Source organism: Eurosta solidaginis, chromosome 2 (assembly GCF_040869045.1).
Source record: "Eurosta solidaginis isolate ZX-2024a chromosome 2, ASM4086904v1, whole genome shotgun sequence".
NCBI classification, from domain to species: domain Eukaryota; kingdom Metazoa; phylum Arthropoda; class Insecta; order Diptera; family Tephritidae; genus Eurosta; species Eurosta solidaginis.
The window spans coordinates 279,095,582-279,120,691 of record NC_090320.1 but is presented as its reverse complement, the minus strand read 5'-3'; the positions used below and the strand labels follow the sequence as shown (position 1 = coordinate 279,120,691).

General features: G+C 37.9%; 4 protein-coding genes across 4 annotated transcripts in view; 1 reads left to right on the top strand and 3 right to left on the bottom strand.

Moving 5' to 3' along the window:
* The window catches only part of LOC137241025 (WD repeat-containing protein on Y chromosome), a 59,056-nt gene extending 52,703 nt beyond the window's left edge, over positions 1-6,353 (bottom strand). The window contains exon 1 of the mRNA XM_067768173.1: positions 5,756-6,353. Within this exon, the coding sequence (XP_067624274.1) occupies positions 5,756-6,353 (598 nt within the window). The remainder of the gene's footprint in view (positions 1-5,755) is intronic.
* A 239-nt stretch (positions 6,354-6,592) lies between these two features.
* Positions 6,593-7,682, bottom strand: RpL7-like (Ribosomal protein L7-like). Its single transcript, XM_067768174.1, has 4 exons — positions 7,567-7,682; positions 7,206-7,502; positions 6,807-7,152; positions 6,593-6,745 (listed from the first exon to the last, which is right to left on the bottom strand). The coding sequence occupies exons 1-4, from the start codon at positions 7,575-7,577 to the stop codon at positions 6,632-6,634; spliced, it is 768 nt and encodes a 255-aa protein (XP_067624275.1). The 5' UTR covers positions 7,578-7,682; the 3' UTR covers positions 6,593-6,631.
* A 1,709-nt stretch (positions 7,683-9,391) lies between these two features.
* Vti1a (Vesicle transport through interaction with t-SNAREs 1a) lies at positions 9,392-10,552 on the top strand. The gene is made up of 2 exons (XM_067770070.1): positions 9,392-9,578; positions 9,644-10,552. The coding sequence occupies exons 1-2, from the start codon at positions 9,488-9,490 to the stop codon at positions 10,249-10,251; spliced, it is 699 nt and encodes a 232-aa protein (XP_067626171.1). The 5' UTR covers positions 9,392-9,487; the 3' UTR covers positions 10,252-10,552.
* A 655-nt stretch (positions 10,553-11,207) lies between these two features.
* RabX6 (RAS oncogene family member RabX6) lies at positions 11,208-12,817 on the bottom strand. The gene is made up of 3 exons (XM_067770071.1): positions 12,546-12,817; positions 12,395-12,474; positions 11,208-12,333 (listed from the first exon to the last, which is right to left on the bottom strand). Exons 1-3 carry the CDS (start codon positions 12,643-12,645, stop codon positions 11,878-11,880), a joined length of 636 nt encoding a protein of 211 aa, XP_067626172.1. The 5' UTR covers positions 12,646-12,817; the 3' UTR covers positions 11,208-11,877.
* Positions 12,818-25,110: the final 12,293 nt, after the last annotated feature.

Genomic DNA, 25,110 nt, shown 5'->3' with positions numbered 1-25,110 from the left:
TTAATAATTCTATCAGTATCTTAAAATTGTGTGTACGTTTCTTCTTATTTTCAACAAAACAGATGTTTTATATTAGTGCTGCCAGTTCTCATAAAGTTGATCCAGATCGTTCCAATGAGATTTGAGCCAGAGCCAGAGCTCGATAAACCAATGGAACGGCCCATATGTCAAACAGGAAGGCGAAAACAATTGTCAAATTATATGTTACCATCGTTTAACTTAGTGCAAATACACTAGCGATTCTTGTTTGAGGCGAAACGAACGTTCGTTTCGTAATAGATAATGAGGCTCTAAGAATCCCTACCACAGAAATTATATCTCTAAAAAAAAAAAGTTTAATATTTTAGTAAAATCAAGCGAAACTTACTTCATATATAAGGTAAGTAAGAAATATTTCTCATAAATTTATACCATTCAAATATAAATGGGGTTTTTTTTTTTTAACTTTTTAGTGGGCTGGACATTTCGTAGCTATCATGTCGAAAAAACGCTTCACAGAAGAAGTGATGGGGATGCTCATGGACAGTGATTTTGAAGGTTCGTCCTATGACGAAGACATGGATTTCGTTCCTAATCGTTCAAGTATGCGTTTTTCAAGTGATTCCGATTCTGACCACAATCCAGAATCTGATAATATTGCTGAACCAGAATATGTTGATCTAACTCTACAAAACAAAAAACATCTTAAATGGCTGGCCAAAGAATTTGGCGGGGTTAGTGAGCTCGCTACTGACGAGGCATGGACACAGAGAATAGATTTGAGTGGACACCTTTTCAATATTTCTCGGGATATTTTGATGGAAATTTTTGTCGCGAAATTTCACAGCAGAGTAATATGTACGCTAGGGCGGGTCGATTTGTGATGAGGCAAAAAAATCGTCCATTGCTTTGTGAAAATCATATTCTACGGATCAAAATAAGAAACTTTGCCGAAGGAACCATACCTCTAAAACGAATTCTAATGCCACTCCCCTTCCCCGGTTCCTTCCGCAAAGTGTCTTATTTTGATCCCTAGAATTCGATTTTCACAGAGCAATGAACGATTTTTAAATCGACCCGCCCTAATGTACGCTCTACAAAATGGCCAAAATTTGAGTTCAAATTATAATGAGTACAAGAAACTATGTGTGACCCACATACTAGCTGATTGCATGAAACTTCCTCGCGCAAGTATGTACTACCGACCTGCTTTTAAATGAACTACTCCACATGAAAAAGAAAACAACAAATTGTGGAAGGTTGAACCAGTTATAAACCCCGTTTTGAAAAAATGCCAAAGCCAGAAAAACTGAGCATCGATGAACAAATGATTCCATTCCCCGGTACCACTCAAGTGAAACAATATGTTAATGGAAAAGCCTGTCCTGTTGGTTTGAAAAATTTTGTCCTTGCTAGTCCAGATGGTTTAGTATTGGACTTTTTCATTTACCAGGGAGCAAAAACGTGGGCCAATAACAAATGCAACCACGATTTAGGAATTGGGGGAACAGTAATGCAAAGACTTGCAGAAAATATAAACAAGTAAGGACGGCACAGCCGAAGACTTCATACCTTTCATGAGTGGGGCTGAACAATAATCTTATGCCGTTCGTAATCTCCGAATAACCGGATGTATAAGATAAGAAATATATAATGAACAGATCTACATACCTAAACGATTTTTAAGATAAATATAAAATAAAAAATAGGTAGGTACTTTGTGTGAGGATGCAAAGTTTCAGGTTTTTTGTGGTCTGCGTGTAAAAACTATGACTACGAATCACGTATTTCAACAATATATGACGTAAACGTAACTATTTGATGAAATTTGATGAATTTTGAAGCTTCTAGCCGTAAAAAGGGGCAAAAAAATACAATTTATATGGGGTATATAATATATATACCACCGATCTCTATGATTTTTTCAGACAACAATATATGCTATACACGTAAGCATTTGGTGAAATTTGAAGCTTCTAGCTGTTAAAAAGGGGAAGAAATTGCGCAAAGTTTCTTATCTGAACAATCGGTTGTATGATTTTTTCAGACAACAGTATATGCTATACACGAAAACATTTGGTGAAATTTGAACATATCTAAACGATTTTTAAGATAAATATAAAATAAAAAAATAGGTAGGTACTTTGTGTGAGGATGCAAAGCTTCACGTTTTTTGTGGTCTGCCTGTAAAAACTATGACTACGAATCACGTATTTCAAAAATATATGACCTAAACGTAACTATTTGATGAAATTTGATGAATTTTGAAGCTTCTAGCCGTAAAAAAGGGGCAAAAATGACAGTTTATATGAAGTATATAATATATATACCACCGATCTCTATGATTTTTTCAGACAACAATATATGCTATATACATACGTAAGCATTTGGTGAAATTTGAAGCTTCTAGCTGTTAAAACGGGGCAGAAATTGCGCAAAGTTTCTTATCTGAACAATCGGTTGTATGAGATATATACTATGTATACCACCGATCTCAATGATTTTTTCAGACATCAATATATGTTATAGACGTAAGCATTTGGTGAAATTTGAAGCTTCTAGCTGTTAAAATGGGGCCGAAATCGCAAAAAAAAAAAATATATATACTATATATACCATCATATATATATTATATATATCACCGATCTCTATGATTTTTTGACACAATAATATATACTATATACGTAAGCAATCGGTGAAATTTGAAGCTTATAGCTGTTAAAATGGGGTAGAAATTACGAAAAGTTTCTTATTTGAACAATCGGTTGTATGAGATTTATACTATATATACAGCCGATCTCTATGATTTTTTCAGACAACAATATAAGCCATATCCGTAAGCATTCGATGAAATTTGAAGCTTCTAGCTGTTAAAATGGGGCTAAAATTGCAAATATATATATATATATACTATATATGTATACCACCATATATATACTATATATACCACCGATCTTTATGATTTTTTCAGACAACAATATATGCTTTATACGTAAGCATTCGTTGAAATATGAAGCCTCTAGCTCTTAAAATAGGGCAGTAATTACGAAAAGTTTCTTATCTGAACAATCGGTTGTGGGGGATATATACTATATATACGGCCGATCTCATCAATTTTTTCAGGCAACAATATGTGCAATATACGAAATTATATGGTGAAGTTTGAAGCTTCAATCTGTTAAATTGAGTAAGATATTACAAAAATCCTCTTTTTCTGAAAAATCGGTTGTATGGAGGATATATGCTATAGTGGTCCGATCCGGCCGGTTCCGACAAATGTCTAATCGGACACCCAAATACACCCGCTCACCAAATTTTATCAAGATATCTCAAAAATTGAGGGACTAGTTTGTATACAAACAGACAGACGGACAGACGGACATGGCTAAATCATCTCAGCTCTTCAACCTGTTTATTTAGGTATACTTAATGGTGGGTCTATCTATTTTCCTTTAAGGACTTACAATTTTCGGCTTCGTGACGAAATTAATATACCATTTCATTTTCATGAAAGGTATAAAAAGGCAACGAAATATTTATTGACCGTTAATTTAATTCAATAAAGCTTCTAGATTTCTTGATGGAAAATGAAATATTTACTACTGGTACAATTCAACAAGACTGAATCCCCAAAGAGCTGGGAGCAAAACTTTCAACAGGCCATGACATTCTGAAGAGTTTGTAAGAGAAGATGAGAAAGAAGCGGTTGTGAAATGAATGGACAGTCGTTCGGTTCTTATGGCGACTACTTCGACCGGAACACGACCATTTATATCTGTTAATCGATGGGATAAGAAAGCCAAAAAATACATGTGTCAATTGTCCGAATACGATTGCAAGTTACAACACTTCAATGGGTGGGGTAGATCATGCAGACAGGTTGATATCTTATTACCGTGTTAGTATCTGAACTAAGAAGTGGCCCCTACGAGTTTTTTGGCACTTGGTCGATCTTGCTCTGTGCAACTCCTGGCTTCTTTATAAAAAAGACAAATTTTCATTTGGTGCGACCAAGTCCGAGTTCATGGACCTTTTAGATTTTAGGATCTACGTAGGAGAATGTTTGTCCGGACGTGCTGGTATAAGTGGCCATTGTGACATCGAAACCCGAGAGAATGTCCCCACAAAATGAGCTAGATCCATACATCTTTTGAAATCTTTCCATTTCAAACTATTCTTTCTTTTTTTTTTAATATTTTTCAGTATAAAACTGTTTTTTTTTTTCGCTGGCGTACGAGCCAAATGTCCAGCTGGTTGCATCTGCCAGTGCTAAGAATCCTTATATGTCACAATAAATAATTTTAATTTTATAATTAATTTAGAATATAACCTAAAAAATATAAAAAATATTGGTTGTTAAGTTATTTTAGCGCCGGGACTGAGGAGGATATATTATTATTTTTTTTAGATAGTTGGATAAACTAATTTTTATCGCTTGAGTGAAAATAGTTCTCTATCCGTGATCTTACATTACGATTACATAGCTGTATTTTGCGTGGTGAACGATATGCCATCATAATTAGTAGTAAACAGTAAGGTTCTGTAACATATCGTCCAAATAAGCCTGCTTCCCAAAGAATGAGTAAGAAAATGCGACCGAGATACCTGCAATTCTCCAAAGAAACTTAGGCCGCCTCAGCAGCGAAGGACGCAAACTACGGGCATGGACGTAGGTGAACAAGACGCAGTGATAGGCCACGATTTTTTGAAGTGGGCAGGGATTTCTCCCTTTATCTGCGCTCCATATAGTTCAGTTCTAGGGATTTTGCTAAAAAAATGTTCAGTTAAGCTAGATTTGTTTAGCCTTTTGCTTGTTCCAGTGTATGCACCTGGATATATGATTCAGTTTGTGACCCCTAATTTGCATGGGCTCCATTCAGTTTTACCAGAGATTTTTCTTCCCGTAGTGCAAAACGCCCTACAAAGACTTACAGAGCGTTACAGATATGTCAGTGCACCATATGGTACAAGCCCCACTGCCTCTGCAACGATTTGTCCCCCTAACCTTCGGGTACATGGATTTTAGTCTACGAATGTTATAGCCGCTCGGCTGACGTAGGCCACCTTAGCAATGACTCATTTGGGCATGTTGAAACCTCCAGGTCTCCAAATCTGTTTCTTAACAATACCTTATTTGGCATTGTTTAGCTCTTTTCAGAAACGAGAAGATTCATCGTTGCAGCGGCAAAGCTGTAAGTCATATCATCTTTCCTTTTAGGAAGAACTATGCATATTAATTTTATTTTGATTTATATTCAGCCCAGACCTTTCGTCGTATCGTACCATTGGACTGACGATCTGTGTTGTTGTTGTTGTAGCTCCCCGAAGGCTTTGGGGAGTGTTATCGATGTGATGGTCCTTTGCCGGATACAGATCCGGTACGCTCCGGTACCACAGCACCATTAAGGTGCTAGCCCGACCATCTCGGGAACGATTTATGTGGCCACATTAAACCTTCAGGCCATCCCCTCCCTCCCCACCCACAAGTTCCAAGAGGAGCTTGGGGTCGCCAGAGCCTCGTCTGTTAGTGAAACAGGATTCGCTGCGGATAGGTGAGGTTGACAATTAGGTTTGGAGAAGCTATATATTGCGCTGGCAACCTGAAGGGTTGCGCTACACACCCCTTGAATCTGGTATTTTACCGCGGGTATATTCTTACCCCCGTACCCGCTGGGGGTGACGATCTCTGTCTTTTTGAACGCTGAATAGTCTGAATACTGGTAATACGCTCCGTATGCCAATACAAAATAAACTATATAAAAAATCATGCACTTACTACTCTCCGACGTCCCGGTACGCAATGGTTCAAGTGTATTAGACCAAAAACGTATTTGTCCTTCACGACTAGCTGTTATCCACATGCCGCATGCTTCCGGTGAATCTTCAAGTGCTACATTCATCTCCTTTCCGACATCCTCATCCTCATCGTCCACGTCTTCAACATGTGAACGTAATAAACTCACCGCACAAATGGCGGAACGATGTTCTGATTTTTTAACCAGCGGTGCCGTGGATATTGGTAGTATCAGCGCTTCCTTTTGAGTGCTGGGATCATCCTCTTGAAAGCCAAATATTAAATATGAAATAAATTCATTCCAATCGCATAGAAAATCACGATTTTGATTAATTTTAAGAAATAGACGATTGTATTCAATATCGGTAAATTTTATATTCAATTGGTCGAAGACTTCACGCAATTCTTTAATATTAAGTTTTTGCATAGGATGAGAAATGAATTTGTGGCGAATATACTCGATGTCTTCAGCTTTGAGCCATTCATGTAGCCGCTCAGGGCGTTCAATGCTAATAGAGTGACCAGTCGAAACTGTCTGATAGTCGATATCTTCGATAAAAGAATCATTTTGACTGGACATTGACGTTTTTTGCTATAAAGTTAAATTAAATAGAATAGTCTTTCAAATAAAGTGAAAAGGTTTTTTTTACGAAGCGAAAGAAAATTCTAAACTCATTAGTTTCAAGTAATATATTTGAATTGACTTGACCTAGTAGATTTCTTTCATCTTGTGCAATAGGCTCGAATAGGTCATGGCTGAGGATCGCGAGTCTATGCGCTACGATTTTCTCAGTACGTGTATGCGAACAGTTTAAAGGCTTTAATTTTTGTTAACTAATTTAATTACATCTAAATCGCCTATATACAACGCATTATTAAATCATTTATTCCATCGCCTCGGTCTCCGTATTCTCCTCCTCGTTTGAATGGTACTGACACTTTATTTTTAAAACCATCTCTGGGAGCTTTAAGCTGTAAGTGGAAAACTATTTTTTTTTTTTTATTTCTTTTCACTTTTATGCTTGAAACGTACCAAAAAGGAACAAAGGAATTCTCTCACAGCATCAAAGTTTGGACCCACGGTATAAATTTCATGTATAATATCTTCTAGGCAAATTACACCTTTTTCACCAAGATGCTCCTCGACCAAAGTGTTGGATTGAATGGGCGTTTTCTGATAATTGATACGCGCAAATCCTCTCTTGAAAATTAATTCGCGTATAACAGATATCGAAGGATAACCATATATTATAAACGGTTCAATAACTTTCAGCAATATTTGTGTCTCCTTATCATTGCGTAGAAAAACGGCATGGTGACGATGGGTCATATGCAATGTTTGAAATATTTTATTGGTGGTTTCGTCGAAAATCTTTTTGCTATAAGTAGATTATTTATTATTTAGAAGGTATTATACACATGTAATATCTACCCTGCGTGCCTCATAACCAATAGTAGTTTTTTATTAGTTTTGCTGGCATCTTTTGTGTCTGTAAACTTCGTGCGCAGAATAGTTTGTTTGATGCGTTTCGCTGTACGCTCCGCTTTCAAATAGCCCATTACGAATGATTCGGGCCGACGGAAGTTATGGTGCTTCCTGGCAGCTGCAACTCTTTTGGTTTTTAAAGCTTTCCGTTGTTCAAGTGTAGCTTTGTCAGCAAGTATACGGCGCTTGCGATGCGCTAGGATCGACACAGTTTTGCCAGGTAACTTATTAGGTACCGCGTATCTGTAATTAAATGGTGCTTGGTCAAAACATCTACTAAAAACTTAAATTGGCTAATAACACATACTTGTCAGACATTTTGATGAATGTTCTTAAAATAACAAATATACAACTGGTAAAATTGTAAACACGTGCAGTTGTTCAGTGGAGATTTAGTGCTGAGAGAAACTTGAAGGCTTTTTCGATAAGCCCAAATCACTCAACCAAGATTGCGCATGTAAACAAAAGTTCAGCCGTTTTTTATGGGCAATCTTTACGTCATTTCCTTTAGCTCTTGTTTTTTCTCTTTCATTCGCTCAATCAGTCAAGTGTGACGTAGTTGCGCAGAACGAAGCAATTTTGAACTTGTAAATGCGCAATCTTCTATTTTGATTTGTGATTTTTGCTTTACCATCGATAACTTTTTCCATGTTCAAGAAATTTTTTAAAGGCTGTAACAGACGCACCAGAACATTAATTGCTGTGATGAGCCAACGTATTTCATGGTATTTACAGTTGGATTCTGTAATTCAGTCTCATCTCAAATCTCTAAATTTCAGCTTTTTTTATGAATTTGGTTTCTGTCAAAATATATTTTTAAAAAACTGAAAATTTGTCCTTGACCGCACTTATAAAAAATTATTCTGGATGGGTCCGACACCGCTTTAGGATCAAAATTAATTGCGCGCAAAACCCCTTTTCCACACAATTTTGCTTTGCAGTGTACAACAAAATTACAACAGCCACTGGCAATTGTCCACTTCTCACATTAAGATAGTTAACATTTTATTTTCTGCCTTCGGATTACCGTTGCCGAGGTTAAGGCACTTCATTTGACACCCCTCCCGACATTTTTGTACGCGTATTAGTAAATGATGGCTTTAGGTTATGGATATGGCGAGAAACCAAAAACCAATTGGTTGGCTATGGTATGTTATAGCGTTAGCGTTATGTTATGGCACCATTAATCGATTATATTGATTTCCAAAAGGTTGGTTCTATCAGCTATTTATCTGGTTACGGTTTTGTGGTTATACGTCACCATTAATTGGCCTCTAACGGCCCGATTCTTAGCGTTACCGGTAAAATAGTACCCAGAACATTATTTAACCGAAAATCGTTACCAGTTGTTTTATTCGCGATTCTGGCCAAAGTGGTAACGCTGTCATCACCGAAAAACTCCCCAGTGTGTGGTGAAATTTAAAAGTTGGTTTTCTTCGCTTTACCCTTGGCGGAACGATACAAGGTGGCAGCATGGGACAGCTGAATAAAAACTTTTTTTATTTAATTTGATACATCAACTTCTACGATTTTGACATTTGTCCATCGAATTTACAAAAACGAAGTACATGGAATTTTTATTTATGTTTGTAGGTATGTCACCATGCTGCCACCGTGTATGGTTCCGCCAAGGCCTTACCGACGATGTGTCACTCGTAGATACGATGTTAACGAATAAACGGGACGATGTGTATATACATATGTGCATACATGCATACGTTTTTACATAGCTATATTGTAATATATACTGTGAAAGTACATGGAAACAAATATGTATAGCAAGAGGCAACACTTTTTTACCATTATGTTTACTTATTTGCGCTCACAATTCTTTATTTTTCAGTATTGCCTTTTTCTCAACAGCTTTTGTGTGGTTACATCGATGTTACCACCTATTTTAGTGGGTAAATAATTATCCGGCTACTTTCGTGGGCAGAATACCAAAAGGGTACAAAAGTTTCCACATGAAGAAAGTTGCCATGGTGAAAAAAGTTGTTACCACATTAGAATCAGGCTGTAAATGTCAAATTCGCTATTCCGGTTTTGATGTTGTGTCAAATGTCGCTTTCCACCCATCTCGAAAAATCGATAGCATTCGATAACTACTTACAGAGTCAGAATTTTGTTATTGCGTCCATCGTGAACACTTCTCTCAAACAGCTGCTGGGAAACGTCAAAAATATAATCAAGGTTTTGCAAAATATAAATTAACAATCAAAATACGAAAAATGTTATTGCTCGAGCAATATGAACAGCAATATGCTGTACTAATTGCGGAAACTACTTCTGAAATTGCACAGTTAAAGCAGTTAAAGGGTGGTAGGAATATAATTAAAGCGAAGAATAGTTACAACAAAAAATTATCTGTAAAATATCCTTTCTAGTGGAACGCCGTAATCTTAGCGCTAAAATAGATGGCAGTCTTGCAGAAGCGCACGAACTTTTAGAGCAAATGACTTTGGAAATACGCGATTTAGATACAACAATGCGCCCAAGCTTCCAAAATAAGGTTAGCTGTGCCCAGGTAGAGTTAAAGCGTTTACAAAACGATTATCGCAGCGCTAAGGAATCACAGCAGAAGTATCATATGACCATACTAGAGTTAAGTGGTGGTGGTGGCGGCAGTGATGTCGACTATTATGATGATGTTTCCATTGGTAACGATCAGCGACAACGTCTTTTGGATAACTCTGAGCTTATAGAACGGACAGGCACGCGCTTAACCGATGGCTATCGTGTTGCATTGGAAACTGAGGCGCTGGGTACGCAGGTGCTTAATGACCTGAGCCACCAACGTGAAGTATTACAAGGTGCACGATCACGTTTACGTGAAACTAATGCCGATTTGGGACGTGCATCGCGCACATTGAATTCAATGATGTTGCGTGCGTTACGTGAAAAAGCGGTTTTATATGTTGTTGGCTTTTGTTTTGTGATTGCAGTGGGTGTAAGCCTCTATTTGACATTCTCATCTAGCTCTCCCACTTCTTAAATTAAGAAATTACTATACTTTAGGCAATCTTTATGTGTGTATTTGTTATTGTTATAAATCCTAGTCTATTCTATTGTGTATAACATTTCTTGAACATTCCTCTTCGGCTGCTCTATTGTTTATTTATCCATATGTTGAGATGTAAAAAGTATGCAACCGATTTAATTTAGAATAAAATATGCAATTCGTCAAATTGAAAAACAGCATCCTATAATTTTTCGTATAGATTTCCACTTTAAAACGTCGATAGTTTTACTTACCTATAAAGAAAAATGTAAAAATAGAAAAAAGTTACACCAACTACAGTAACACATACAAAGGAGCAACGAGAATAGAACACATGTGAAAGCAGTTACGACAACAAATTCAAGGAAACCAGATAGTTTTTCTGTATTGTATCTATTGAATTACAGAAAACTGCCGGGATGCTGGAAGTCCGGATTATGAGGTGCACCAACCTTCCGCAATAATAGAACCTACATATATCTAAAGGGGCTTAGAATATACACGCGATTAGCGTAACTGTCGTTCCAAAAAATATACATTCTCGAAGGGGCGAGGGCTCAAGAAAATTGTTCCCGAGCCAATCGAGCTGAAAACAAGTGCCAGTACCAGTACCATTAATAGTAATCAGCTAATGCTTGCAGTGACTGACTTGCCCCTGCAGAGCCTCAGCACTACAAGCACCCCAACCAAGTCGTGGCTGAAAAACTATAATTCAAAAATCGTTTATTGTTTTATTAACAAAATAAGCACACCAAAATTTATACCTCTCGTTTGTTCTACCGAAGCAGCAGATTGTGCTTAACCTGTGCGATCATATACACATTTAATATTTATAAGCTCATCTATATCTACATCTCAGAGATCATGCATTTATGTTCATATATATACAAAGCGAAGCTCTATGCATCGTTGTTAATACTTTCATGATAGGAAAATGAAAATCATTCATCTAATTTATCATATTTGCTTTAGTTTTTATTTCATTGAAAGTAAAGCTGTAACTACTATTAATATCTATTTCTATGAGTATTAGGATAGGTAGTATGTATGTATATTGTGATGAAAATTAGTCCTATCTGAGACACTATTATGAATGCAATTTACAGACTTTAGTTTCGTGCATATAAAACAGTTGACACATATTAAGATTACTTTATCATTTAATAATTTGTTTGTTTGGCTTTTCGATTTTACTCGGGCTTCATGCATTAAACCTGCATTAAATATTTACTTCTTGGACCTTCTTGGACGGATCAACTGAATTACAATAAATGTTATCTAAACATATTAATTTTAATTTACTAACACATATTAAAAATTTTTGTGACTTGTTATCAGTACATTGATAACAGCAATAAATAATAAATAAGGACAAGTTTGTGAGTAGTAGCAAAAATATTAATTTGTTTGCATTGCATCTTTTGGCAGAAAAGTATACACATAATACTTTACATTTGTATGTAAACAAAAAATTCTTATAACACAAACTATTAATAAATAATAAATACATAAATCAGTAAACTAAAATACATATCAGGTTATAGATCCATCTAAGATTTTTTTTTATTACATTTAAAGTTGGCTGCCCCCATTTTAGCCGAACTCCACATTCCCCATTTGCTAGCAAATGCATTGTGAGTTTTCTTCACTAGCATCTGGCTCAGTAACTGAATCAATTTTAAAACTATGCTGCTCTAATGCTTGTAATTCCATTTTAGAACGATTAGCATCGACTAGCAGGCGTGATATATCACGAAACATTTCCTCAACTCCTTCAGAAGTTTTGCATGAAGTTTTATAAGTAGCACTAATTAAACTGTGGCACTGTTCGCAAAACGCTTCGATTTCTGCATCGCTCACTTGCGGCTCACGTTCAGCTAAATCACTTTTGTTGCCACAAATGAATATTTTTGCATTCTCCGCATATGTAACAATATCGAGTAGGTGTTGTGACAAGGAATGAAATGAGGCGGCATTGTCCATTGCGAATACAAGTATGGCCCCTTCTGCGAATTTGTAGTAGGATGAGGTTACAGATGCAACACGTTCCATGCCACCAGTATCCCACAATTGTAGCTAAAATTTGTATGTGATTAAATTATGAAATGTTTATACATCTTTCTAGTTTCTGGCTCACCTTGATTTGTTTATCGCCAACTGTGTAGTCACGGTCTATATGGTCTAAGCCCAAAGTCGATTTACGATCTGTATCTGTTACTGTGGGTATCATATATAAGACAATTATAGATAATAACTTTTACGTAGAAAATGCAACTGTAGTTACTAACCAAATGTGTTGGTTGTGAAGCGACGAAATAATGAACTTTTGCCCACTCCATAATCGCCACAAAGTATTACCTTCTGCTTTGGTATGCGTACTGTAGCCATGGCAAAAATGCGCTTAAGAATAAACTCACTAACAATACGTCAACTATTTATGCACTTTATTTAATTTTCGTACAGCACCAACTATTATATTAACTTTTCTTTTGTCTGCAAAACAACCACCATAATCATCACCATCAAATGAAATTAAAATGCTGCTTCTTTTTATAAAATGAATTCACAATATCAGTTTTTATTAGTGATGCTCCGGTTCAAGTAAATAAGCAGATACCTCAAGTAGCGAATACTATTTATATCATTGTTTACTATATAGTTTGGCAGCTTAGTTCGAGGTTATGTTGCGAATAGAGTGGAAGGCACTCGCAGGCCGTGAAAATAGGCACTCAAATGGAGTGGAATGAAGAACAGTAGGAAGACCAGAGTTGCATTGGATCAATCATTGTATCAATATTAAAGATAAATTTAGAAAAAATAATTAAATACTTGAGTATAACCAAACATTTTCTTTCAATTACTGCAACTAAGGTGTCCTAGATGCTATATATTCCCAAATTATAACATTTTATGTCTGTTTCAAAATTTAACTTCAATTTCCCTAAGATTTCCGTAATATGGCCATTAGTGATGTTTGTGTGTGTGTGTGCAAATTTTGAGCGATCAGCTGTTAGTTGCGCTACTTGGTAAAGTTTACAATGATTTGTATTCAACCATGATGTAATAATAAAGGTAATGTCAACAACATAACCTCACTTTTTCGGCAGCTCCAAATGCCAGTATTTCAAAAGTAATGAATTTGGATTCCTTAATTTTTTGTACAAATTCTTCAAATAGATTAGTTTTCTACAAAATTTTGTCTATATTCTGTTAGGGAATACAAAGTTACGTTACTCTTTTTGCTGAACAATTCTAGTAACGGCTTATATAGTTATAATATTTCTAAACGTATATTAAAATCTACTACGATCGGGGTAGAACTCAAAGATAGACAACCCTCTAAATTATGCATGGCGAACTTGTCAGAATAAGGGAAAACGTCAACGGAATGAGAACACCTGAATATTCATTTCATCATGTATTCAACTATCTCGTACAAGTATATTCCCAAGCATTAATGTGGATCATCCAAAGATGACTTGATACGAAACTCTCTCATTTTTTGCGCTATCACGAGGGATTTATCCCAAATTTTTGTGCTGGCAACCATGGCGGAACGATTCAAGGTGGCAGCTTGGTGACATACCTACAAATATAAATAAAAGTTCCATGTACTTTGTTTTTGTAAATTCGATGGACAAATGTCAAAATCGTACTGCGCCAGAAGTTGATGTATCACATCAAATAAAAAAGTTTATAATCAGCTGTTCTATGCTGCCACCTTGTATCGTTCCGCCATGCTGGCAACAATCACAGATAAATCCCTCGCGCCAGCTGAAGCGGGTGCCAGAACAAGAAATGTGCCAGCAAAAACGAAAAACGGGCCAAAAATTTCGGTAAGCTTTAGTTTGACCTACAACTGTAGAATAGCGTTCGAAAATTATGGAAAAGAAGATAAAAATAATTGTTTTAGTGTAAATATTATTAGTTCTAAGGCGGAGGGTAAATATTATTTCCAAATCAAAAGTTATCACTAAAAACAGGTTTTGTAAATATGAAGTCCCGATGCACAGAACCTGGAACATGAGACATGTAGGATACGCCCTATCCATTAAATGATATTAACTATTATATCATAGGTCCGATTTACTGAATTTTCAAAAGAATATATGGTTTTCACTATGAGTTAAATGCGTTACAATATTTGACTAATTAATTTAATCAAAATGTAAATTTTACTTAGATTTGTTTATATTTAACTCTAACTAGTCGTATTATAGTAAAACAAGTTTAAAGTAATTAATATTTTACGACCATCATTCTATTAAATGATTGAAACTATAAAATCGCTGAAATGTATGTCAAAAATTCCCATATTCAGATCTATTCATTTTTGTTTTGAGTGACATCATTGACAAAAATGTGCATTTTGACAGCGCTCTCTCGAAACAACGAGTTGCAAATCAAATCATCTATGGGGTCATCTATCAATTGCAGCCATATATGTAATACTCCTATATTGCTACAAAAGGCTAGGTACATTCCCAAACATCAGAGTGCTGATATATTGCTGTTTAAACGTTTTTGTTTTGTTTTTGTATTCAATAATCGAATGTACCTAAATTTCAATTTTTTCTTGTCACACTTATGCTGCTACAATCACAAAAATTTTATAGTCTGTCTTGTTTTGATTTCGAATTCAAAACACATTGCGAGTATTTTCTATTAGCAATATTGGAGTATTACATATATGGTTGCAGCATATTTTTCCTTCATCATGATCAATAATCATCCCTCCCGGCGCGCTAGGGGGCTTAGAATATACCCAATGTAGGTATGCCTATCGTAAGAAACGACCTTAACACCTAAATGATTAAAGGGTTTGCTAGCGCAATTCTTAGCTTCTCCAATCCAATTGTGAACCGCACCTACCCAGGGGTTTATGGCGGGATGGCCTAGAAGGTTCAACGTGTAGTACAGGTTTACAAGTATGATATGTATGAGAAGGAAATAATTCCTTTCACTTTCTAACACACTGCAGTTTGACACTTCGGTCAGTGTCAAACTAGCGTGGAACCCAGTGGAACCTGCGTGGAAACAAAAAAAGGAGCGGAATATCAGATATGGGTTGCTGTAATGGTACATCTTTTTTAACGTATTAAGAATGAAAATGTAGTGCACCTATATGGGTCCTACAGAAAATTATACAAAAGTCTTGAATTGGGGTATCTGAGGACGCGTAGTTATTCCAGTATTAAGAATACAAGCACGGGTGCTAAGTTTTTCTACCCGTTCAAAAGTTCTCCGCGAAAAACAGTTTGAAACCGAGGTCGACTGCAATAACCCGTCCAAAAATGTGAAAAAAGAAATCAAAAGACGCGTTTTGTCCTGTTATCAATAGTCCAAAGGCGAGTTATTGGGAGCGAGGCAAAAACGCGTCTATTAATACCTCCCCCGACGGTGTTGGTCGTGTTTTAGCAATCGTCCAGGTAATGAAGTATCACAATTTGTTAATTAAAATTGTCCAAAGCATATGGATTTTAAAGAGAGATGTAATTAAGTGCTCGTTTGAAAGTAAATAAGGATATTTCTTTGTAATATAACAATAAAAATTTTACGCAGGTTTCGTTAGCAGCTACTACACTTTTTTTGGACCCAAGAAGTACAACAGTGCCAAATAGCATCCACAAAAAAAAAAAACGAACAAGATCAAGCATTTTATCAGGTGAGCGTGGCTCTGTATGTGTGTGCTGCTACATATTGTCACGGATATTAGCATCACTAAGCTATACCATCACTAAGGCCATGCTAAGCGATATTTACGTCAATAATCAAATCATGTATACATATAAGGCAGCCAAGAGATGTCACACACAGATGCATTTACTTATACGCCTATGTGCGCGCGAGAGACTGTAAACTACAAACATTCACATCAATAATTCAATCTTTATGTATCTACATAAACGAATCAATAATTGCGTCTACACATATGTACAATGTACGAATACGAGCAGCGGAGAGTCAATGCGCAAACACATGCATATATCTGAGAAGTTTGAGAGCTACTGGACTAGTAGATTCTGGAAGCGCCTAAAAGATGTATAAAATTGTGCAATTTTAGTTATAGCTGAGAAGTTTGAGAGCTCATGGACAATGCTAGTAGATTCTGGAAAAATGCGAACGAGGAAACCAAAGGGTATAAAAGGCAACAGATGTAGAGGCGCTGCAATTCAGTTTGAGTTGAGCTATCCAGCAGTATTTGATTAAGCACGCGATCTGGCGGCCAATAGTAGAGTTTAATTTGAGTTATCAATCAGTTTGGTTATGAAGCCAGCGAGTAGCAAAGTATAAGTGTTATTGTGAAGTACTTTAATAAAGGCCATTTTTCGATTATTCAATATTGGAGTTATTTATTCAACAGTTTAGTGATTCGAGCTTAGCAGAGGATTGCAAATAAGAGGATTTGCAAGTAAATTCGTTACAATTGGTGTCAGAAGAGGAATTGTTGAATAAATTCCAGAGGACAACAAGGACATGGCAAAGTTCAGTGAATTGAAGATCCAGCAACTGAAGAGGGAGTTGGAGAGCCGTGGATTGAATACAAGCGGCGTTAAACTTGAACTTCAGGCACGGCTACGAGAGGCAATGGAAGTAGAAGGAATTGACGTGGAAGAGTATGACTTTCATCTTGATGGCGAGGAAACAACAAAAATGGAAGAGACAGTTACGCAGACAGTTACGAGCACAGACTTGAACATGATATTGGCTGCAATATCTGCACAAACATCGACAGTAGCATCAATGTCGTCACAAATGTCATCACAACTGGAAGAGCAGAAGACATATATGGCATCACAACTAGAATCACAGAAGACACATATTGCAGAAATGTCGTCAGAAATAACATCAAAGATTGAAGCACAAGAAACGCGTATTTCAGAAATGTCGGCACAAATTTCAGCACAGATATCATCCCAGATCTCCACACAACTAGAAGAGCAGGAAGTCCGTATATCATCTAAACTGGAAGCGCATATGGAAGAAAAACTAACCCAGTTTCATGAAGGCTTCAGTGGTCGACAGGATAAAATCGAGGCCGAGGTGGATGCTTTGAGAGGACGTATCGAGCAGTTACAACTAAATCGTCCAGCAGTTTCAGCGAGTAATCCAAAGGTAAAACACCATCCTTTGACGGTTCTGTTCCTTTCCAGGTGTTCAAGCTACAGTTTGAGAAGACCGCAGCAGTGAACAACTGGAATGCGGAAGATAAAGTTGCTGCACTGTTCGTGGCATTGAAGGGGCCAGCAGCGGAAATCCTACAGACGATTCCCGAAGGAGAGCGGAACAATTATGAAGCATTGATGGCTGCTGTAGAACGACGTTATGGAAGCGAGCATAGAAAACAGATATTCCAAATTGAGTTGCAAAACCGCTACCAAAAAGCAAATGAGACATTGCAGGAGCTTGCTTCAAATATTGAAAGATTGGCTCATCTTGCAAATGCGGACGCACCCGTGGAATACACTGAAAGGGTAAAAATCCAGAGCTTCATAAATGGCATACGAGATGTGGAAACGAAGCGGGCTGCAATGCGAATCCAAAACTAACGTTTGCTGAAACGGTATCGCATGCACTGACTCAGGAAACAGCCTCACTTTTGAGTAAGCCAGCGTACAGAGCTCAACGAGTGGAAGTGGAAAAGCCAGACTGGGTAGACGCAATTTTGGAAGCATTGAAGGGTACGCAGCAGAAGAATAATGATGCAGTCAAATGCTTTAAGTGTGGAAAGCCAGGGCATATTGCGCGTTATTGCAACACCAGGGTTGGTTCCAACAATGTGGGTGGTCGTAAACGCAGAGCAGAAGGAGATGAGCAAATATCCAAGACAAATCAATCATTAAACTAAAGCGAGTCAGCAGCAAGGGGCGACAGCTGACTCCCTCAATTGAATGCCCCATAATCTCTATCTCACAAATTGGAAGAAGGTTGAGCAATCTTACTGTCGGAGGACATGTGGATGGAAAGGAACGTTTACTGACTGTAGATACGGGTGCATCTCATTCCATCATTCGAGGGGATTTAGTCAACAAGAAGATAAGACCATTACATGGAGCAATATTGCGTACAGCCACTGGAGAAGACACCCAGGTATTTGGAGAAGTAGAATGTGAAGTAGCAATTGGGAACGTCATGGTACTACACAATTTTATAGTGGCAGATATTGTTGATGAAATCATAATTGGAGTGGACTTCTTAATCAACCAAGGCATCAAAATCGATATGCAAAGCAAGACGATGCGATATAAGAACATGGATGTGCCACTTAATTTCGGCTACGAGAGAGGCTACAGCAGTAAACGAGTGGTGGTGGAAGAGAGTCAGCAAATACCACCAAAATCAGAAGCAGTCATCTGGGCAAAGATTGATGGAGATTGTGGGACAAACAAATTGTGGGTTGTCGAAGCAGCAAATAAATCAGCACTGAACATACTTGTAGGAAAAACCCTGGCTATGACAAAACAAGATGGACGTATTCCGGTAAGAGTACTCAATGAGTTCAAGTCACCATTCAATTTGACCAAAGGAGCTATTTTGGGAAGATGCCAAGAGGCCGAAGTAGTTATTAACTGTGAACAGCTCCAGGAACACGTTTCATCTGGAAATACTGATCTTTCAAATGATATCACGGCATGGACGCATGGGCTAGAGGAAGCCTATCAGAGTAAGGCAAAACAACTGCTCATAAAATACGCGAACATATTTGACCAGGATGGTTCCAAACCAGGCCGAACCAATGTTGTGAAACATCAAATTGACACTGGAGATGCGAGGCCGATCCGTCAAGCTCCACGTAGTGTTCCACTGGCGAAGCGGGAAGTTGTGAGTCAAATCATACAAGAAATGAGTGACAGCGGCGTCATCGAACCATCAGCTAGTCCATGGAGCTCACCGGTATTACTTGTAAAGAAGAAGGATGGAAAAATGAGGTTTTGCGTGGACTACCGGAAGTTGAATGACGTTACGAAAAAGGATAGCTACCCGTTACCAAGAATTGACGACACTCTGGGCTCGCTATCTGGTACGAAATGGTTTTCCACACTGGACTTGAAAAGCGGCTACTGGCAAGTTGAGGTGAAGGAGGAAGATAAGGAGAAAACAGCCTTCAGTGTCGGTGATGGTCTTTGGCAATTTACAGTGATGCCTTTTGGACTTTGTAATGCACCAGCTACTTTTGAGAGAGTCATGGACCAGGTACTGAAAGGACTACATTGGAAAACATGCTTGGTGTACCTGGACGACATCATCGTATTGGGCAAGAGTTTTGATGAACATCTTAAGAACTTGGAGGAAGTTTTCCAGAGAATAGCTGGCGCTGGTCTGAAGTTAAGTCCCAAAAAGTGTACGCTGTTTAAAAAGGAAATAAATTATTTGGGCCACAAGGTAACGACAGAAGGTGTCTGTACAGCGAATGAAAAGATAGAGGCAGTAAAGGATTGGCCAAGACTACAGAATCTGCATGAATTGAGAAGTTTCCTTGGGCTGTGCACATATTACCGCCGATTTGTACCAAATTTTGCCAGCGTAGCCCATAGTCTCCATGAGCTAACAAGAAAAAATAAAGCTTTTGAATGGAAGAAGGAGCAAGAAGTAGTTTTCCAAACATTGAAAGAGCGGTTGTGCACTGCCCCAATGTTGGCATACCCGATTCCAGGAGCAACTTTTATTCTAGATACAGATGCGAGCGGATATGCTATAGGAGGCGTTTTATCACAACTGGTCGATGGACAAGAGAAGGTAGTTGCATATTACAGCCGTTCAATTGGAAAACCAGAGAGGAACTATTGCGTTACACGGAGAGAGCTGTTGGCATTGGTAGAGTGCATTAAACATTTTCACAAATACCTCTACGGCCAGCGATTCCGTGTCCGGACAGATCACGCAGCGTTGAAATGGCTTCTGCAGTTCCGTAATCCGGAAGGACAATTGGCACGGTGGATCGAGCGACTACAAAGCTATGACTTTTCCATTGAGCGTCGAAAAGGTAGTACCCATGGAAATGCTGATGCAATGTCACGAAGACCATGTTGTCTGGAATGCAAGCACTGCTCAAAGGCCGAGGCTAAAGAAGACATTATAGATGTCCGGCTAATGACTATAACGTGTACGGATGAATGGGACAAGGAACAACTAAGAAAGTATCAGCTAGAAGATACAGATCTGTCACATGTTATGCAAGGGCTCGAACGAAACGAAAGACCAAGCAGAGAGGAGATGTCAGCAGAGAGTCCCATTGCGAAGTCATATTGGGCACAGTGGAACAGTTTAGAATTGATATCCGGTTGCTTGCATCGAGTATGGGAGAGTGAGGATGGTCAATGCAAGAAGAAACTGATAGTTGTTCCCAGAAAGAGGATTCCTGACGTGCTAAGCGAGCTGCACAATGGTCCAAGTGGAGGTCATCTTGGAATCACGGAGACACTCGAGAAAATTAAGCAGAGATTCTATTGGGTTGGTTGCCGTCAGTCGGTCACCGAGTGGATTGCCAATTGCGAGGTATGCAACAGAGCGTAAGGGCCCAAAACCCGAAGTCATGACCAGATGAAGCAGTATATTTCAGGTGCACCATTTGAAAGAATCGCCATGGATGTCGCATGTACATTTCCTACTAGCAACCGCGGAAACAAATACGTACTGGTGGTTATGGATTATTTCAGTAAATGGCCAGAGGTATACCCAATCCCAAACCAAGAAGTAGAAACAGTAGCAGAAGTGGTTAAAAACGAATGGGTTGCAAGGTATGGTGTACCAATGGAGTTACATTCTGACCAAGGCAGGAATTTTGAATCAGCTGTGTTCCAGGAAATATGCAAGAAGTTGGGCATTCGGAAAACACGGACAACTGCATTGCATCCTCAGTCCGATGGTATGGTGGAACGTTTCAATAGAACATTGGAGGAGCATTTAAGGAAAGTAGTAGACATGTACCATAAGGACTGGGATACATACATATCATTATTCTTGAAGGCCTACCGATCGGCAGTACATGACACAACGGGCCAAACTCGCGCAAAGGTAATTTTTGGCAATGACCTTCGACTGTCAGCTGATTTGAAGTATGGGATAGATGCCGATGCGGAGAGGAATGTCAAGAAATCCACTGGTGTCTTGGAAGAAGAGCTGAGAGAGATACACAATCTGGTAAGGCAACGAGCAAAGATTATGAGTGACAAGATGAAAGCGAGGTACGATAAAGCAATTAATTCGGAAGGGTTTCAGGAAGGAGATTTGGTACTGCTATACAACCCACAACGAAAAAAAGGTTTGTCCCCAAAATTGCAGTGTAACTGGGAAGGTCCATACAAAGTTGTAAAACGGATCAACGATGTAGTGTACCGCATACAAACCACTACCAAACCACGAACCAAAATGAAAGTGGTTCATTTGGAGAGATTAGCAACGTTTAGATCGAGAGATTTGTCTGATCGGGACGATCAGACTTAGGTGGAGGGCAGTGTCACGGATATTAGCATCACTAAGCTATACCATCACTAAGGCCATGCTAAGCGATATTTACGTCAATAATCAAATCATGTATACATATAAGGCAGCCAAGAGATGTCACACACAGATGCATTTACTTATACGCCTATGTGCGCGCGAGAGACTGTAAACTACAAACATTCACATCAATAATTCAATCTTTATGTATCTACATAAACGAATAAATAATTGCGTCTACACATATGTACCATGTACGAATACGAGCAGCGGAGAGTCAATGCGCAAACACATGCATATATCTGAGAAGTTTGAGAGCTACTGGACTAGTAGATTCTGGAAGCGCCTAAAAGATGTATAAAATTGTGCAATTTTAGTTATAGCTGAGAAGTTTGAGAGCTCATGGACAATGCTAGTAGATTCTGGAAAAATGCGAACGAGGAAACCAAAGGGTATAAAAGGCAACAGATGTAGAGGCGCTGCAATTCAGTTTGAGTTGAGCTATCCAGCAGTATTTGATTAAGCACGCAATCTGGCGGCCAATAGTAGAGTTTAATTTGAGTTATCAATCAGCAGTTTGGTTATTAAGCCAGCGAGTAGCAAAGTATAAGTGTTATTGTGAAGTACTTTAATAAAGGCCATTTTTCCATTATTCAATATTGGAGTTATTTATTCAACAGTTTAGTGACTCGAACTTAGCAGAGGATTGCAAATAAGAGGATTCGCAAGTAAATTCGTTACAATATCCTACTACTACCAGAGAACTTAAACACAATGAGAAGGCATTTTTTTGTGTGCGTTTTTTGTGTTTAAATTCTCTGGTCTGACCAAAGAAGATAAATATATATAAGAGCCACCAGTCTGGTACGAGTGGCGAGAACTCGTTAGAAATCAAAAAATGGATGTCGAATGTTTTCTAAGAGGGAAACTTTTGAATTGTCTCGCATTTATCCATGCGGTGTAGGCACCTTGTGCAACTGTAATTTTTGGAAAGAGAATTAATTAATTAAATACAGTCGGAAAAATAAACACAAATACCCACGAAAATGTATAGAAGACATATTATGCACGTTAGGGTGGAGTGATACCCTATGGATTTTTTTTTTTTTGTAATGGCCTAGCAATGAAAAGTTGTCTTTATAAGAGTTAGCCAAAACCACCAAATATTATTTTCGTAGAATGGCGTTTTGAGGTGCCCCAGCCCCAAGAAGTTGAGCAAAATAATCGCGATTTTACAAAGCTCATTATTTACATATTTATTTGATTTCTTTTTTAATATACACAACTTTAATAAAATTACATATTATAACTAAAAACGACAAATTTTAAATGGTGTCTTACAGTTTTTTGTTGATAATAGTATGTTTCTAATCAAGTGTATAAGTAAAAGTTTTACTGGCACATACTAGGCCATGAAAATCAGTAGGCTTTGAAATCAATGAGCACAATAACAACAAGCGAAAGTAAATCAATGACAAAAAAAAGAAAAAAAAAATTTTACCTACCGTCTTTTTCAAAGTTTAGTTGCGTTGGGGCACCTCTAAATATACGATGAGTTAAATAAAAAATTTCAACCTTATTTCTGGTCTAGAAAGGCAACTTTCCGGAGGTCAGCCAAAAGCGATTTCGAAAAAAAAAATAAATTCACTCCACCCTAGTGCACATCTCACAAAAAAAAAAAAAAACACTAGCGACTACCTCGAAGAAAACATTTAGTAAATGGCTATAAGTAACGAGAGACGTCTCTTATTATATTTATCCTCTTTGGTCTGACTACGTACCGCAAAGGACCCTCAGCATTGATAACATTCAAGGAGGTACTTTATAACTACAACAACATAAGCAATACTCATTTAATCGCCCAATTTCGGACGTTGTGCTACAATTTTTGATTTAGGTCACGCAAGCTACATATCTCTATTTTGCCATAGGCAACTCATTGAAGCACCCTTCTTTGCTCTTGCTTCTTCTTTCATAAGCATACGATAACCTAGCCAGCAAAGCTTTTGCGTTTTTTTCGATGCGGTCCTTCCACAACTTAAGCACACTCTGTACGTTACCCGTCATCCGCCGGGTTTTTGGAAGAATTTTCGGGCATTATTCCTCTCAGCTCCTCGCGCTCATGTCGTTTGTTTCACGCTTCTTTCCCCTAGGTAGGTGGCCCTTATCCCTCCGATGTGAAAGCCAACTGTTGTAATCATCTGTCGTATCTTAGCTACCTAAATTAGTGGTACGAGTCGAAATTTGACCCTCGTATCATGTGCAAATCCAATACACTGATGCTATCTCAGCAACATAGCGTTGGATGACTCGGGGGCTTAATTGTAGGTTAAAATACCCCTTCCTTGCCTACCCTGGCGTTAAAGAACGGTTTTAATTTTGATGTCGTGGAGGGTGCAGTCATCGTAAGTTTGTTCTAGTTAATCGTAAAAGGAGCCCCTATCTACAATCGGCCGAATAATCTATTGGTGTAAATGCAGATATATGTTATACTGAAAACCCCGACTGACACTGGTCGTGACAAGACAATCGTGTAAAGCCGTGAGCGATAGTGCCTGGCAAGAACTCTTTTCAATACAAACAGCGTGAGCTTCAATTGCACATTTCATTTGAGATAAATTACTTTTCTACATAACACGTGGCCCCGCACGTGTCTTTTATATAAAAGTGGGCGTGGTCTTTAACCGATCTCGTCCATTTTTTCTAGAACTATTTTCTGCTATAGGCAAAATCTGTGTACCCAATTTTATCACGATCCGTTAATTTTTCTTCGAGTTATGGCTCCCGAAATAAAGAAAATTGCTAGTCATAAAAGGGGCGGTACCACGCCCATTTTTCAAATTTTAAGTTTTTCCTATTTATTGTTATAAATCCACTTGGGAAATTAAATACCATTGATATAAACCTCTTTTTTGCAAAGATATAGCTTCTTTTATTCGCCCACGACCCTTTTAAAAATCTTTTATATAAAAGTGGGCGTGGTCCTTAACCAATTTCGTTAATTTTGCCTTCAAAGCATTCCTTATAGTAAAGGCAACCTCTCTGCCGGATTTTGTTACGATAGGTGTAACGATTTTTGATTTATGATTAATATTTGTAAAATTGATTTTATCAAAAGTGGGCGGTGCCACGCCCATTTAAAAAATTTTTTTCAAATGTTTATCAACAGTCTCAATATCAGTCCACACGTCAAATTTCAACATTCTAGGTGTATTTTTTACTAAATAATCAGGTTTTTTGTGTTTTCCAAAATGTTATATATATCATCCGATTTCGCCCATTTTCAATACCAATCTATTCTGGGTCCATATAAGCTCGTGTACCAAATTTGGTGAAGATATCTCAATATTTAATCAAGTTATCGTGTTAACGGACAGACGGACGGCCATGGCTCAATGAAATTTTGTTTCG

Excerpts from the sequence above, each read along its gene's own strand:
- RpL7-like (XM_067768174.1), bottom strand. Across the intron at positions 7,153-7,205 it reads TTGGTTATGAGGCACGCAGG|CAAAAAGATTTTCGACGAAA; the intron begins GTAGATATTACA and ends ATCTACTTATAG. Across the intron at positions 6,746-6,806 it reads AATTCCTTTGTTCCTTTTTG|CTTAAAGCTCCCAGAGATGG; the intron begins GTACGTTTCAAG and ends TTCCACTTACAG.
- Vti1a (XM_067770070.1), top strand. The coding sequence starts at position 9,488 with ATGTTATTGCTCGAGCAATATGAACAGCAATATGCTGTACTAATTGCG. Across the intron at positions 9,579-9,643 it reads GTTAAAGCAGTTAAAGGGTG|TGGAACGCCGTAATCTTAGC; the intron begins GTAGGAATATAA and ends TATCCTTTCTAG.
- RabX6 (XM_067770071.1), bottom strand. The coding sequence starts at position 12,645 with ATGGCTACAGTACGCATACCAAAGCAGAAGGTAATACTTTGTGGCGAT. Across the intron at positions 12,475-12,545 it reads CTTCACAACCAACACATTTG|TAACAGATACAGATCGTAAA; the intron begins GTTAGTAACTAC and ends TGATACCCACAG. Across the intron at positions 12,334-12,394 it reads TTGGCGATAAACAAATCAAG|CTACAATTGTGGGATACTGG; the intron begins GTGAGCCAGAAA and ends TACAAATTTTAG.